Source organism: Crocuta crocuta, unplaced genomic scaffold (assembly GCF_008692635.1).
Source record: "Crocuta crocuta isolate KB4526 unplaced genomic scaffold, BGI_CrCroc_1.0 scaffold425, whole genome shotgun sequence".
Classification (NCBI taxonomy): Eukaryota; Metazoa; Chordata; class Mammalia; order Carnivora; family Hyaenidae; genus Crocuta; species Crocuta crocuta.
The window spans coordinates 1,180,306-1,195,832 of record NW_027531909.1 but is presented as its reverse complement, the minus strand read 5'-3'; the positions used below and the strand labels follow the sequence as shown (position 1 = coordinate 1,195,832).

The following is a 15,527-nucleotide window of genomic DNA, read 5'->3' as shown; positions in this document are numbered from 1 at the left end:
TCCCCCAAGGTCAAATACAATGATTCCAAGAGCCTATGCAGGATGTATGTTTACACACCACTTAGTGTAGTTTAGTTGGCCTCCTGGTCATTTCTGTCGCAAAGGTGGTCTAGCAGATGAAAATACTCCTTCAGATTTGTTACCAATTCGACAGAAGCAAGCTTAGGGTACATAAACCTACTGCATACAAAGAATGATAAAATTCGAGAAATGTGCTCACTTGCCTTTTTTTCCTCCTGTAATGAAGAAGCCAATGGCTGCTCTAATAAAACTGCTCTCAGGCAAATAGCTATAGTCGGTAGGAACTGTGGAGACAGAAAATGATCAAATTAACCAGTGAACTCGGTGGGACTAATGAAGGAAAGATAATGATCTCATGCTGCCATATAAACCTAGAGACAAAGCGGAGATGTTTATGCCATTAATCTCAGCACAGTACTCTGTGCTTGCAACTAATTCTATTAGATTAAGTGACTGGCCTTGAAGTATTCACTTAGGCTACGGAAGCAAATCTAAAATGGCTGGTAAACCCAATAGAGACTGAAAAATCACAGGGGATGAAAACTTTACTGATGTGGTTAAAAAAAAAATACTTTCCAGGGGAGTCTGGGTGGCTCAGTCATTTGAGCGTCCAACTTCAGCTCAGGTTGGGATCTCACGGTTCCTGAGTTTGAGACCCATGTTGGGCTCGATGCTGTCAGCACAGAACCCACTTCAGATCCTCTGTCTCCCTCTCTCCCTGCCCCTTCAGCACTTGCACTCTCTCTCAAAAATGAAGAAACTTAAAAAAAAAAAAATCCTTTCCACACTTTCACATCAATGAGTCTTGTCATGTGAGCCTCAGTGCCAGCAAGGAGTCTGCTGGGCTTCGACGCTAAGACCACCATTCTAGAGGCTACTTCAGGACATCCTGAATCAGATATATGAACCGTGGAAATACAACAATCAGTAGTAATAGCAGCCCGTCTCTTACTTCATAAAGCAGGGACCTCTAAGTGACCAACATGTGCAAATAACCAGATGTGGCTGCTGGCCTGGAACAGCGAAGCAGGGACATTTATGCTGGTTGAGTCTGGGGAGTTTCCTAGATTCTTTTCCTCCCCATCCCCCATAATTGTTTCATGAGATGGTTTTTACTGCAACAAATGGCCCAATTGGAAAATTCCAACAGAAGCATGCCGCTGTATTTTTCCAGACACACAATCATTTTGTTCTGAAGAACCTGGGTGTAAGATGATTCACTACCACCTGACTTGAGTATACGTGGGCCGGACCATATAACCCCTAACAGAGCAATTAAAGGTCTAAGTAAAAAAGCAAATGCCTGACATAAACTTGCTTTTTTACCAGGACATTATGAGCACATTGCCCTTCAAAACTAGCATTACCTAAGGTTTCCACTATGACTAAGTTTTTTTTTTCCCCTTTTCCTCATTTAACACGACAGCTTCTAGTTGTCTCAAGTTCATTATGTTGGGAGGGCTGTGGAACAATGTCCTATTTCTATAGCTAAGGAGTGATTGAAAGTGAGGGAAACAGTAATTACAGTGCTACACGTTATGGTGATGCTGTCCGTAGTCTACCTGTCAGGGGATATGTGAATCTAGGTTTTAATGAGAAGTCTTTGGTAGCAAAACCTCTCTGGCCTGGGTCCAATAGAGCCCCTGGGTTGGCAAAGAGCAGATTTAGGTCCCCGTGTATTACAGGGATGCCTTCCTCAGAAAATCTCCAAGCACGACAAACATTAAGCATGTGGGAATTGCAAATGTTTTTTACTGCTTTTATCAAAAAATGTGGACAGAGAAAAAAACCCTGGTTATACTGAGAGCTAGGATTTCATTTCCAAGGCCAAGGAGATACACACCTTTAAATATACTTACCCCATTTTTTCCCCCTAAAAACAGGGGCCAGCAGAAATTCAGTCATATAGGAAGAGACTTTCAATGAAATGGGAGTTTTATACAAACTGTAACAACATAATGTAAGAATAAAAAGAACTCCCTTCCAGGCTTCAAGGACCTGGTCCCTACTTTCTAGATTTGTCAGTACACTAACGCCATTTGTAAGTCATGTAACCTTTCTAAGCCTCAGCTTCACTTGCGAAATACGGGGTTAGGCTGAATGTCTCATCTTCTCTCTGAGGGAGGCAGAGAGGAAGAAGGAAAAAAGCATGGGCTGGGGAAGCCACTGGATGGCAGCTTAGCTGCGTCTACCATTTACCGTGACCCTGGACAAGTCAGGGAGCTTCTCCACAGCGCATCCTCTCCTATGCACAATAGGGATGGTAATACCCACCACATAAGGTGGTTGCGAAGATTAATGCTCTTAACAAAGTACAGGGCCTCCGGTCGTCAATCCCTCCCTCCAGCTCCCGTGTTCTAAGAGTCTAATCTTACCGGAGGTTCTACTTTGATTTGAGGACAGAGTAGACAGATGGAGATGGCCCAGAAGCCAGAGAGCGTTTGACTGAAGACCAATCACTCCAGACACACTGATGACCTATGGATGAGAATGTAACAGTGCAATAATCGGGCAAGATCCAAACTCCATTTAATAAAAGGTCACTCACAGAAGGTCATTTATCTCTCATGAGGCGGTAGCTTGTCTGGTAAGGACATGTTCTGTGACAAGACGTAATGTCACATGTGTAGTCTTCTAAACCCTGGACATACAGTTGAATAAATTAATGAGTCAATCAGTCAATCAATCAATCACGATAGAAGGCAGTACTGGCTGTCTCAGGATTCCCTTAGTCTGTTGGTCTCAAAGGAATTTTTTAAAAAAGGAAACAAAAATCTAGAAAGTAAAAAAAGAAAGGTGTTAGTGATTTAAGAAAAAAAAAGCCTTTAAAGATGGAAGGAGATATTATTTTGTTCTCTGAAGTAATGTTCTATTACTGCTTTATCACTCGTCGTCAGGATTCTGTTCAACAGCAGTTTTCATTTATTGATTTTTCTCCCAAGGTAAAGCAACTTGAGTTTCAGCATGATTCTTTTTTTGAGAATCATATTCATACGTGCATGAGAAAGTTTCTTCTGTTCAGAGATTTATGTTTACTCTTAAAAGCACAAATTACTAAAACTTGTTTCTGTGGTCGGTGTGATAATCAGCTGTATTTTACAATAATGAGAAGAAGTATACTACATGAAGACTACGTGAAGAGGCTATCTACAAAGTTCTATACGTACTAAGAATGCCAATTTTGCAAAGAAACTAAGAATTCTTGAAAAGAAATATGACCAATTATTACAAACACTTGCTTCGAGTTGCAATAACCATCAGTGATATTTTTTTCAGCTTCTTTCATTCTGTACTTTCACATTCGAGGCAATGAAATTAATAAATTAAAAAATTGTTTTAATGTTTAGTTTTGAGAGAAAGAGAGAAAGAGTGTGTACGAGTTGGGGAGGAACAGAGAGAGATGGAGACACAGACCCAAAGCAGGCTTCAGGCTCCAAGCTGTCAGCACAGAGCCCAAAACGGGAGTTGAACGCAAGAACCGTGAGATCATGACCTGAGCTGGAGTCGGACACTTAACCGACAGAGCCACCCAGGTGCCCTGAAATTAATAAAATTTTTAAAGTAAAAATCTTAAACTATGAAATCATTTCTCAGCAGACAGACTCTCTCTAGGCAAGAATGCTGACAATGATTTACCCAAATACTTTTATCAGTGACATCTGAATTAGCCGTGACTCGTGACCATTCTACTTCGATATGGGCCCTGTCCTTTGATCACCACCCATTTTACCTTGTCCTGAGGGCCTAACATTCCTTGCAGGGTCAGATTTCAAATTTTTAAAGGAAACCAATGCCAACTTAAGTTAGCTCAAACATGCCAGCTTTTTCCCAGGGGCAGTGGGTGTTTGTCAGCAAATGCAGGGGCGTAAGCCACTCTTGAGTGCTGCATGGACTCAACATGAATGGCCAGAGATCTCCCCATTTCTCAAGCAAAACAGTTTGTACTGTCAAAGAGAGAGGCAATACGAGGGAGTACCTGTTTTCCCATCTAAGGATTTTAAATCCCTCTTCTCACCTGAGTTACGGTTTTAATGACTTCATTAAGTCTGGCTTGAAAATGAGAGGTCTGGATGGCTTCGGACTTCAACTGAAAGAAAAAGAGGAAACATCCATCCAGTGTTCCCCAAAAAGTAACTAATGGTATTCCCAGTGTATGAGCTATCATCTTCTAAGCTATGGTATAATTTACCATTATGTCTTTACATTTCAAAACCAAAAGCTGCCGGCTCCTTGAGGGCGGGGCCCAAGCTGTATTCATCATCAATTTCCTGGAACCGGTTCCATGTCCCCAGGAGCACTCACTTAACACATCTTTTCTGTATGAACACGGGCGCTCCTTAGAATTACTTATTAACTGAAACACACATATGTCCTCTGTGGACATAATAAACTAGATATTAACTTAAACATCACAGATACAAAATGGAGTTTCTTATGGGCGACTTGAAATCTCTTACTATCCAGTCACTTTTCTTGAGCTTCTCGAGCAGGCAACTTTGTGGAAAGTGCAGAAGCTAAGTTTAATTCCTACAAACCAGATAAAATAAGGATCACATCTCTAACGACGAATTCTTAACTGAGAGCAATTTTCTATCAATCAAGGCACTGAAAAGCCCAGTATAACCATTACTGTGACCATGTATTCTGTCCTGAGCATCCTGAGCATCCTGACACACTGGGTAATTCTCCTCTTGCTGTGGCTACGTACTCATTCAGATTTCTCCCCTTCTTCTGTTGTTCTTACCTGCATCACATCCCCCTCGGAGCCCACCAAGGCCACCATGCCATGTAGCGCTGCCAGACAGAGCATTGTCGGAGTGCCCTGAAAATAAAGCGTCGGATATGTCAAGAGGCAAACAGTCCTTGGGTTTGAATTCTCAAAAACCTATTCTATCACAGAGAAAGATAGGTCAAAACGGTACTAAATTTGTAGGGTCAACATAACCTGTGTCACTGAACCAAAAACGGCAGCAGACTTGAATAAAGTAATAGGTTAAAGTCATTAGATCACAGGTGGCTTCTTGTTGTTTTGTATTTTTGAAAACCTCAGTGCAGCTTTAAAAAGAACACACTGAGAAAGTAGCCTCTTTAAAAAAAAAAAAGCTGTAATAGTTGACAGGCTCTATCAAAAAAAAAAAGCTATAATAGTTGACAAGCTCTATCATTTACAAGGGATTAAAAGTTCCTGCATCTCTTTTGTTTGAAATTGTCTATTCTTTTACTGTTAGGCTGTGTATCTCAGCAGCACCTATAAATGGTCCAATAAAATAGCTCTTTTTCCTTTATAAAAATATAAAATAACATGCAGGGCGTGACCTCCTACCTCGGTTAGAACAATTCGGATCCAGGCAGGGAGCAGCCTGTGGCCCAAGTCCTCCGCTTTTCCGTGTCCACACACGGACAATCCATGAACTAGGTTTCCTAACGCCAGGGCGAAACCTGAAGTCTGCAGAAGCAAGAGAAAACAAAGGGTAAGGAGCCAGAAGAAGAATGGGATGGATCAGGAACCTGACAGACAGCAGCCAAGGACTTCTAGGCTCCCTTTCCTCCTGACACCTTCTTCTGTCATCTGAAAATCAGAAGTTTGCCTATTTCTTAAAGCAAGACTTTGGTTTGCACCAGAAACTGCAGTCTCACTGTAGGGAATTCAGCTGCAGTGAATGGTTTCTTTTAGGAATATAATACCGGACTGTTACAAGACTTGATGTGAATGATCCAAATTTTCAGAAGGAATTACGGTGAAAATACCAAGGTAGGTCATGCAAGCCAAGTCAACTCCCAAACAAGAGGAGAGAAAAGTCCCACAGTGAGTACAGCATATGCAAAGCTCCACATTTTGGTGTTGCAAGACCTATCCCGAATTTAAGTGTGCAGTCACACAACCATAAAATAGTAACAATGCGATATTAACTAATAACCAGCAAATCCCGCAATAATCCACTATAGCCAAAATCGAGACTTTGGGAAACCTACAAAAATCGAAATGGGGAAATTTTATAATGTGTAATCAGAAGGACCATTTTTTTTTTTCAGTTTAATTGTCTCATACACAAATGACAATACACATAACAGAAAAATTTACCATCTTAACCATTTTCCAGTGTGAGTTCAGTGGCACTAAGAATTTTCACACGATTGTGCCACCATTGCCACGATTCACCGCCGGAACTCTTTCATCTTGCAAACTCAAACATTATTTCCCTTAAACAAGAACTCCCCATTCTTCCTCTGGAAGCTCCTGGTGCCTAGCTTTCTTCTTTGTGTCTCTATACTTTCCCGTTCTGTCTCTAGGCTTTTAACTACTCAAAGTATCTCGTTCATATAAGTAGAATCATACAGTATTTGTCTTTTTGTGATTGGCCTGTTTCACTCAATGTAATGTCCTCAAGATCCACCACACTGCAGCATGTGTTTGAATCTACTTCCTTTTTAAGCCTGAATAATATTTCAGAGGAAACATTTTAAGGGTATTTAATTTAATTTGCAGGTTTATTTATTTTTTAATGTTTGTTTTTGAGAGAGAGAGAGAGCACAAGTGGAGCAGGGACAGAGAGAGAGGAAGACAGAGGATCCAAAGCAGGCTCCAGGATTTGAGCTGTCAGCACAGTCTAATGTTGGGCTTGAACCCACAGACAACGAGATCGTGACCTGAGCTGAAGTTGGATGCTCAACTGACTGAGCCACCCAGGCGCCCCTTTAATGTGCAGGTATTTAAATTGTCACGTGCATATTCAGTCACGAGCAGGGGTTCTCTGCTTTGAATTTGCTATAGTTTCACCTTATCAGAGTCCTCTATGTATTTATATCTTTACAAATTGTTATCGCTAGCCTTATATTCCGCTAGCCACACGTTTTAAGAATTTATAAATATAGAGCAGTATGTGGGGAGAGAGGAAAGTCTTTCATACTCTCTCAGACAAAGAAAAAGAAGTACCGAAAGAACACAGAGCATAAGCGGAGAAGAAAAGACATCTCTGACTGTTGGTTATACCAGTGAGAAGAGAGAAGAGTTAGAAGTTCTTCAGTTCTGGACACACAAAAAAAGCCCCATTAGAGTCTAAATTCCACGTCAGTCAAACTTAGGACTCAGCAGCAACACGGCACCCAAAGAGAGTTATAATCCAACCTGTTGGTTGTTTTCTACCAACAGCTGAAGTTTGTTCATGATATCCTCAGCCTCTGTCGCCTCAATGATTCCGGCACTGAATGCTGATGTACATACACAGCTAAGGGTATAGGCAAGGACCTAGAAGAAAAGAAAGCAGAAAATGTTTCTTCATGAGTGCAAATAGAAGAACTCGATTTTGTCGACACCGATGTTCTGTCAAACTTCCCCTGGGGATGAGGACTGAATTCAAGAACCCCTACCATGGACCGGGCACTGTTCCGCTGCCTAACTCACGTGTCCCAACAATGTTAGGAGACAGGTGTCGTGGTTCCTGCTTCACGGGTACGGACTTTGAGGCTCAACTACACAGCGCTTGCAAGTGACAGAGGCGAGATTCAAACCCAGGTCTTTAGACTCAAAAAGTTCTTTCACGATCTCATGGGAGGACACCGCGTGAATCAACAGGAAAGGCAGACTTTCATCACCAGTAAAGGCTACTAATGGCCAGGTGCGCTGATCCGAGGCCCAGCAGGAGAGGAAATCCAAAGAAGTAGAACTCTGCTGCATTAAGATTCCCTTTTAGGAGGAGGGACCAGGCACGTGGGTTTTAGAGTTACATAAATTGTGTAAAATAGAGGTAATACTACTTCCCGCAGAGCAGTGGCGAGCTTAGTAAATAAATGAATAGATAAATAAATGAACACATGAATAAACTGTAAGTAAAAGACAATGCCGGGAGTCGGGACCGCCCACTTGGGTGTTTGTCCCTAGTCCCCAGTGGACCATCCCCAGATCTAAGTAACCTGGGGTGAGTCACTAGATCTATGTGAGCCTCAAATTTTGCAAATCACGGTTAATCATCCCCTCCCACTGCCTCCCACTTCCCTCATGAGCCCTCCTTTACAAAGGTGCCGTTAAGGCAAAGCGGAAAGTTTCAACTCCTAACCGTGGTCGATTCAGCATGAAAAAAGGAAACAGTTTCTAAGATAGAAATTGGGTAGTAGAACATCAGACGTGGGGAAAAACAAAATTGCCTGCTCAAGGCCTTATGAATCAAAACATCAAGGCAGACCAATGCACCGGCTGGAAAAACCCTGCTTTCATTCACTAATCACATGGCCCTTTGGTGGCAAAATTTTCTCCTTTGGCTTAAAAAAAAAAAAAAAGTACTTTTAAACTGTGTTCTGCCACTGCTTTAAAAATGGAAATGTGGTGCCTGTATTAGAACAAAACTTCAACCCTCGGTGCCCCAAAGAAATTCACCGATTCAACAAGTCCTATTGGTGAAAGCGGAGGAACCGGGCAGGGAAACACAGCAACCATTATGTAACTCATCAATAGCTCACGGGCAGGCCCGGAGAAAATAGAATCTGCTCTAATGAGACAGAGAATCTGGCCAGGCCAAAAGGTCGTCCCTGGGTCCTCCCAAAGAAGAGCACAAGGCGGCTTGGCTTCACCTGGGCACAGAGACACACGCCTGGGACGTTTGCTCAGGACACGGTTGACACACACAAACTGCGTCACACGGACTGCGATGGGGAGTAGTTTTGCGCCGTAACAGAAAAATCTTTTCATTAAGTGTGGTAAAGGGAATTTCCTCAATGATTTTTCATGCTAGCTGACATTAAGAAAGGGGAAAAAAAAAATCAAATGCCTTTTCGCTCCGCAGTTTGTTAGGCTTGTTCCGGGCCATCTTTTAAAGTTACATTTGGCTGGAGCATAATTCTCAAAATCTCCATTTAACCTTCCTGCGGAAATCGCAGCTCTTCTTAGAAAAGTGCCTTCTGGCGATGCCGACTTAGGCTTTTGCATTTACTAAAGGCTCTTATCTTATATGCCACATTTAAGTCCAAGTTGATTTGAACAGCTGCACAATTTGAAAACCTTATGATCTAACATAGGTTGTTTGCCACTCAGAGTTTTCTCCTTATCCTGGCCTGAAACTGAGAAAGAATTTAATTTCAGGGTTACCAAAACATGAGAAGTAGGAAATAAGCAGCCACAGGAAAACAAAAGACAACAATGGGAAGAAAGCCGTCACCTCCGGCTCCTACCTCCTGAAATGTTCTGCTTTGGCTCCCACTGTCATCTAGGTAGGTAGAGAGCTTCCGAAGTGATGCTGCCACGTGAACTCGAGACTCCATTCGGCTGCTGTGGCTCATGAGGGACAGAACCAGTCCAACTCCCAATATACAGCCCGTGCTTTGATGTAGAAACAAACAAACAAAATCCCCCCAAAACAAAAAATGTGTTAAAATCACCAGAAAGCCACATCACTGCTCTTCCCTTATCATGAGAGTTTATACTAGTCTTCAGCCTGAGGTGAGATGGCTGGCTTCTAGATCTGCTGCCCGGGATGTAAGTGCGCCCCATGAACCACGAGAAGTGCACCCACTGCTCCCCTTAAAAGGAAAACTTTATATCTAAACAAGCGTCTGTGGTCCACGTTAGTTCTATGTACCCACTGGGGAAGAACAAAGGAAACTATGAAATAGTTTTGACTTAAATTCTATGGTGAGGTAGGAAGGTGAATAAAAAGTCAAGTCAAAGCAGCTCTCCTCTTAGAGAAATGCCTCAGTCCTCTGCGCCCTCCCTCGATGTCTGCATGTTGAGGGCATGGGGATTAGCTGAATGGGAGAGAAGACTCCATTTCAGGATTCGAGCTGAGGACATCTGATAACGGGGGGGACACATTGCAAGGCATGAAGATGAGGGACGGCTAAGTGCTTCCTGTTTCCTGGTCAACTTCCCCAGGTGGGATTTCGTTCTTAAACTATGTATTTGTCTGTGTACAATGACATTAATCCTCTTCTCCCCTCTGATCCCTCGGAGTACCACTGGGTCAGAAGAGAAAACGGACACATGACAGGCTTGTCAAAACTTACCCCATGTGACAGTTCAATTGGAATCTTGGGCTTTGTGCCCCCGTTCTCGTGAAAGAAAACATATCCATTTAAAAAAAAAACCAAACAACTGTTCTCCCAGACAACTTCTAGTTGGGATGATAAGATAATGCAGCTGGAGGGTGATTTTCTACTTAAAAAAGAAAAAAAAACCCTAAAAAACAGTTTTTGTCATCATTGTTGTGTTTTGAACTGGGGAAATGCTGAGTTTTACAGAAACCATCCCGACTCTGGTTTGGCTTGCCTCCCACGATATCTTAGGACGACATTCCAGGGTATTTCTCCAATAACATGTTTCCATGCCCGTATGCTGGGTCATTTTGCTCCTATATAGGAACTATTTTCTCGGCTGTTGTTGAGAACGTTCACGTTGCTTCCTGCTCATGTTAGTTACTTCTCCCAAACCCCTCTAGCAAAGGAAGCATTCATATCTAATAAAAAGATGCCCAAAAGGACAGAGAGGCTACAGGATTTGTTCAAGGTCATATGGAAAGTTTCCAGCAGATGACAGTCAGGATACAGAGGTTTTGGATTCCCAGCCTTCTGTTCCATCTGCCAAACCCCAGGTCCCCCTCAGCACTCTGCCGCCCCCCGCCCCCCTGATGATGCCTTGATGAAATCCTATGAGAAGGCACCATATCTAGAGCATGTTATTCTAGATTCCATTGCATAACTATCTGGCATTAGGAAATCCTTTGTAAAGAAGCTACTGCAGTTATAATCCATCATTACTCAGGCAGAAGTGCTGTTACAGCTTACATGAACCTAACAACCAGCTCAACTCGTATAATGCATTGCCAACCAGTTAAATCAGCATCTAACATCCGAATACTGTGTGCTTTTGAGACATACCATGTTTCTGGAGGAGGAAAGGCACTCTTCATTAGTATGGATTTATAGTCTTCATTTCCACTTAGGATCTACAGGGAAGTTTTTTTTGTTTTGTTTTTTGGCTGTCTTTCTATACTGATGCAGACAAAAATTTGACAGAATTAGAACTAAAGATGGAGTTGGACAAAATGAGATTAAGGGGCACCTGGGTGGCTCAGTCGGTTAAGCACCCGATTCTGGCTCAGGTCATGATCTCACGGTTTGTGGGTTCGAGCCCCCCATTGGCTCTGTGCTGACAGCTCAGAGCCTGGAGCGTGCTTCCGATTCTGTGTCTCCCTCTCCCTTCCCCTCCCCTGCTTGTGCTCTGTATCTCTCTCCTCAAAAATAAGTAAACATCAAAAACAATTTTTTAATGTGATTAATATTTTGATAAATTTGAATTTTGCTCCCTCTTGACTGTTTAACTGCTACTTTCGCTTAAGATTTCAAATCCTAGGGACACCTTCCCTGGCTTAGCAGGGAGCCTCTTTAGTACTCTCCCATAACATACTATACTAATTTACTTTGGACAATCTCAATTAGAAGTTCTGATGAGGATTACTGGAAGGACTGTTGGATTTCTGTCCATGTCCCACTAGCCGACAAGCTCCACGTGGGTGTGTACATTTTCTGATTTCCCCTCACCACAGTATGTAGGGCACTTAGGATTCTGCTTTGACGGGGATAGGTGGTCACCCAATATTTATTGAATGCTGAAGAACTGACCCAAGGCAGGGTTCTGAGAGAGTCTGAAGTGGAGGGAAGATCTCAAGGACAACAACAAAAACAAGATTTGATTCTTAGATTTAGTTGGAGGCGAAATTTACGAGTGCTAAAATACACAGAATATATTACCCAAGATTCAATCGAGGGAACTCAATTTCCATTTCTTGCCAGGCTAATTTAAGAAAGAGGAGTGTCAGAATCATGCTGGAATAGGACAGCTCTCAAAGCTCACTTAGGTATCAGGGTTCAAGTAGTAGGTATTGGGGTGCTTGGGTGGCTCAGTCGGTTAAGCGGCCGACTTCAACTCAGGTAATGATCTCACTGTTTGTGAGTTCGGGTCCTGCATCAGACTCTGTGTGGAGAGCTCAGAGCCGGAGCCTGCTTCGGATTCTGTGTCTCCCTCTCTCTGCTCCTCCCCAGCTCACACTCTGTCTCTCTCAAAAATAAATAGACATTGAAAAAAAATTTTAAAAAAATAAGTAGCAGGAATCTAAGTCTTGCTTTTTGGTTCTTCTGAGCATGCCAAAAACCTTTATCCTCTGGACTGAATCTCGTCTTTATCCCAAGGCATACATACGGGCACAAAGGCTTAGACAAAGACATCTCGGTTTCTAGTTCACATTTACCTAAATATTATCACAGCATAATTATTCTTGGGCAAGGTTACCATTAATGATTCTATTCGTTGTTCCAGTGGTAGATGACTGTTATCATATGTGAATACATAATCTAACTGTGCATCAGTGTGCCAACATAAACATGCTAGAGTATATGCATGTACTGACCTCCTAAACTCCTTCTACTCTGTCTCGTTTTTCCAGCGCGCACCAAGAAGGCAGCCCTAAAGTGTCACTCTTGGTATTTTCTTCTGATTTGTAAATTAGCTATATTTTAAGGAGCTTATTTTTTGCCCTAAGTCTTAAGGATTCTTCGAGGTGCTGAGGTCAGCATTTCTACACATTTACCTCATTTTAGCTTTCCTTTGATATGTTTGCCAGCTCTAAACCAAGAATAACTTGGGCAGAGGTAGCTTTCACATCTTTCTCTCTAATGAAAACAAAAAGGAGTTCCATGGTGGTGCCTCGGGCAGATGAAATAAAAACAAATCATAATATCAGGTATTAATTTCAGGCTTGGGAATTAATAATATGAATCTCTAAGAATACTAACAGATGATAAAGAGAATATAAGTTCTAAAACTATATGCCCTATTATGTCCTTACTTCTTTGAACCTCTTATTCAAGCATATTAAAATAAAACTGGCAAAAGGAAAATCTACGACTTCAAAGCTGTGCAATTCTTTCATGTGTGTTGCTGTACCAAATGAGATATAATGATTATAATGACACATTTTTTCCTAAGATTAACCAGATGAATCTTCAATTCCTTATGTTATCGTGGGCAATCCTGCAGACTTAATACGAGGCCATCTAATAATTAGTTCTAATAACAGTTAACATTTGTATAGCGCTTTGCCCTTTACAAAGCACTATATAAATGTTATCGTATTTGTAAAAGCTCAATAGTAATTAACGAATGCAGGTCATTGATGGATGGCATGACTAGTTAAGGCTGTGAGGCTTGCAATGGCACAATAATTACCACTAGATGGCAGCAAAATGTAAGTGATTGGGCCACAAACACCGACCAGCCCAGGTGCAGGGTTCTCTCAGCAGGGACGTGTCCATTAAATCAAGCAAGCGTGGTGAATTTGCTCTGGGTGAATTCTATCACTTGAGGTAGCACGCTCCCAGATCTATTAACTACCTCCCGGTAATGCTTCCACTATTTCACTTGAGGGAGGACCGCCCTAGGCTCCTAAATCTCATTAGACAGGGGACTACTTTATGCCGGGTCCTAGTTAGAATCTCTCTCTCTCTTTTTTAAATAGTGAGACACGCCCATGTGTTAAAAAAAAAATAGTAAATACCATACTGTCAGGTGTCAAATTGCTTTCTTTCTACTGAACTGTGTTCTCCATATGAAACTATGCAAGATAGAAAAATGGCTTTAAAGTCAGACAACCTATAGGCTTCTCCCCCAGCTCTACTAATTACTGTGTGACCTTGAACCAGTCTCCTACTTGAGACTCATTTTCTTAATCTATAAACCGAAGTGATGAGTATTCCTGTTTTAGTATCAATATTTAGATGGTCAGTGGGGCTGCATTACAGGAGAAACGGATGTGAAAATGCCTAGCACAGTATGCTTGGTATTAGTTGAACTTGAAACCAGACATAGAACTACCTAAGCACTAACAGCCACAAAGCATTAGGAATGACAAAATACTAAACTTCACTGACTGCAGGAATAACAGGAGCCTGGAGAAGATAGGGGGAGAGGTTCTTGAAGGATCTGGGCTTTTAATTGAGGTCTCTGAAAAATAAGCAAGACTTCACTCAAGGACAGGAAACTTGTGATGGCCCTATTTGACTTAATTCTGCAGGACAAGTCCCTATCTAGGCCCATCCTTTCTTCTCCCAAACACGGTGAATCATTAAGGAGGTAAGAATCAAGAAAGAAGAATGAAATAAGAATCTTATTAATATAAAAAGTTAACTTTAAAATTAAATATACTTAGACATAGGAGGTTTTTTATAAGCACAAATACCCACACTGTAGACTACTCAGTTATCTCTATGGCTCCCCTCACTTTCAAACTTCCCGTAGACTAGTGGAGGTAACATATGAAAGTCGTGTCTGATTGTTCCAGCTGGCTGGAAGCCTGCAACATGTTAATCCACAAATCTGTTCCCAACTTTATAATACCCTGAGCTATAGCTATGATGAATACCTGTGGGGGAAGGGAGGGCCAGGGGGAGTTTGGAGGGGGGGAGAAATTTATCTTACTCCTTGGTTGCAAAAGGCACCACCACCAATACATGGATTGGGCTCAAAAATACCAATTCTTCATCAGACCCAGTAACAGTTAAATGGCCCCATTTCTTCATTTAATCATCTTCTACATTCAAGAGACTTTAATCATGCTACCAAACTCTCTTTTCCCATATTCAAAGCCACACTCTTAAAACATCTCATTTCATCTCTAACGTGTTTCATGATAAACTGGGTGGGTGTCAACGATTCTTATGTTCTACTCATAATGAAATATACAATACATGCAGTTACTTCTACCATTTACTCTTTTGTTAGTCTGAACTTATTTTAGCAGGCTAGATGATACGAATATAACTTCAGATCTTAAGTTCCTAAAGGCCACAAATGTTAACACTCATATCTAAACAGTGCCCATAACAGCAAAAAGCAAATGAGTTAATACACTGGAGGTTAGCGCTTACAATTTGTTGACTTTTTTAAAATAACAACGAACCCCAGAGGATCTAAACCTGAGGCTGCAAAACATGTGGAAGTCCAAAAAGATACAATGTAGGTCCTTAAGTATGTCGATATTTCAGAAAGCCTATTAAAACTGTACATTCTCCCACGCAATCACACAGACCAATGAAAGCATTAAATATCTCACTCAATGAATACGTTTAACGCTATTTTTTGAGGTATTTTTTTTTTTTTGAAGGATTTTGTTTTTACGTAATCTCTACACTCAACACGGGGCTCGAACTCACAACCCCATTGCCTACTCTACCGACTGAGCCAGCCAGGCACAAGAGTATTCTTTTCTAAACATTCCTTTTTGGTCTTGGTTACCTTTCACAACTGGAACAATAAATTTTCAGATATTTAATAGACAAAATCTTTAAGAAGCCATGAGGTCTGGGGCGAGACAAAGAGGGCCTATGAACACTGAGGAGGCTGGGAACCTCTGATGTAACCTATATTTGCTTCCATTTTGATTCTCAGTCACTGGATTTCACAAGGGAAATCTAAATCATGGGTCAAAGGCACACTTCATCCAATCAAATTCAACTATTCAAATTGC

At 41.6% G+C, this 15,527-nt stretch overlaps 1 protein-coding gene across 3 annotated transcripts in view; it reads right to left on the bottom strand.

Annotated features, from left to right (window-relative positions):
- Window positions 1-15,527, bottom strand: part of FOCAD (focadhesin) — a 377,756-nt gene that overhangs the window by 44,345 nt on the left and 317,884 nt on the right. For all 3 annotated transcript variants that reach the window (XM_077774673.1, XM_077774670.1, XM_077774671.1), the window contains exons 29-35: window positions 9,184-9,331; window positions 7,148-7,267; window positions 5,345-5,467; window positions 4,766-4,843; window positions 4,037-4,108; window positions 2,397-2,499; window positions 225-305 (exon numbers count right to left, since the gene is read on the bottom strand). In XM_077774673.1, coding sequence (XP_077630799.1) covers window positions 225-305; window positions 2,397-2,499; window positions 4,037-4,108; window positions 4,766-4,843; window positions 5,345-5,467; window positions 7,148-7,267; window positions 9,184-9,331 — 725 coding nt within the window. The remainder of the gene's footprint in view (window positions 1-224; window positions 306-2,396; window positions 2,500-4,036; window positions 4,109-4,765; window positions 4,844-5,344; window positions 5,468-7,147; window positions 7,268-9,183; window positions 9,332-15,527) is intronic.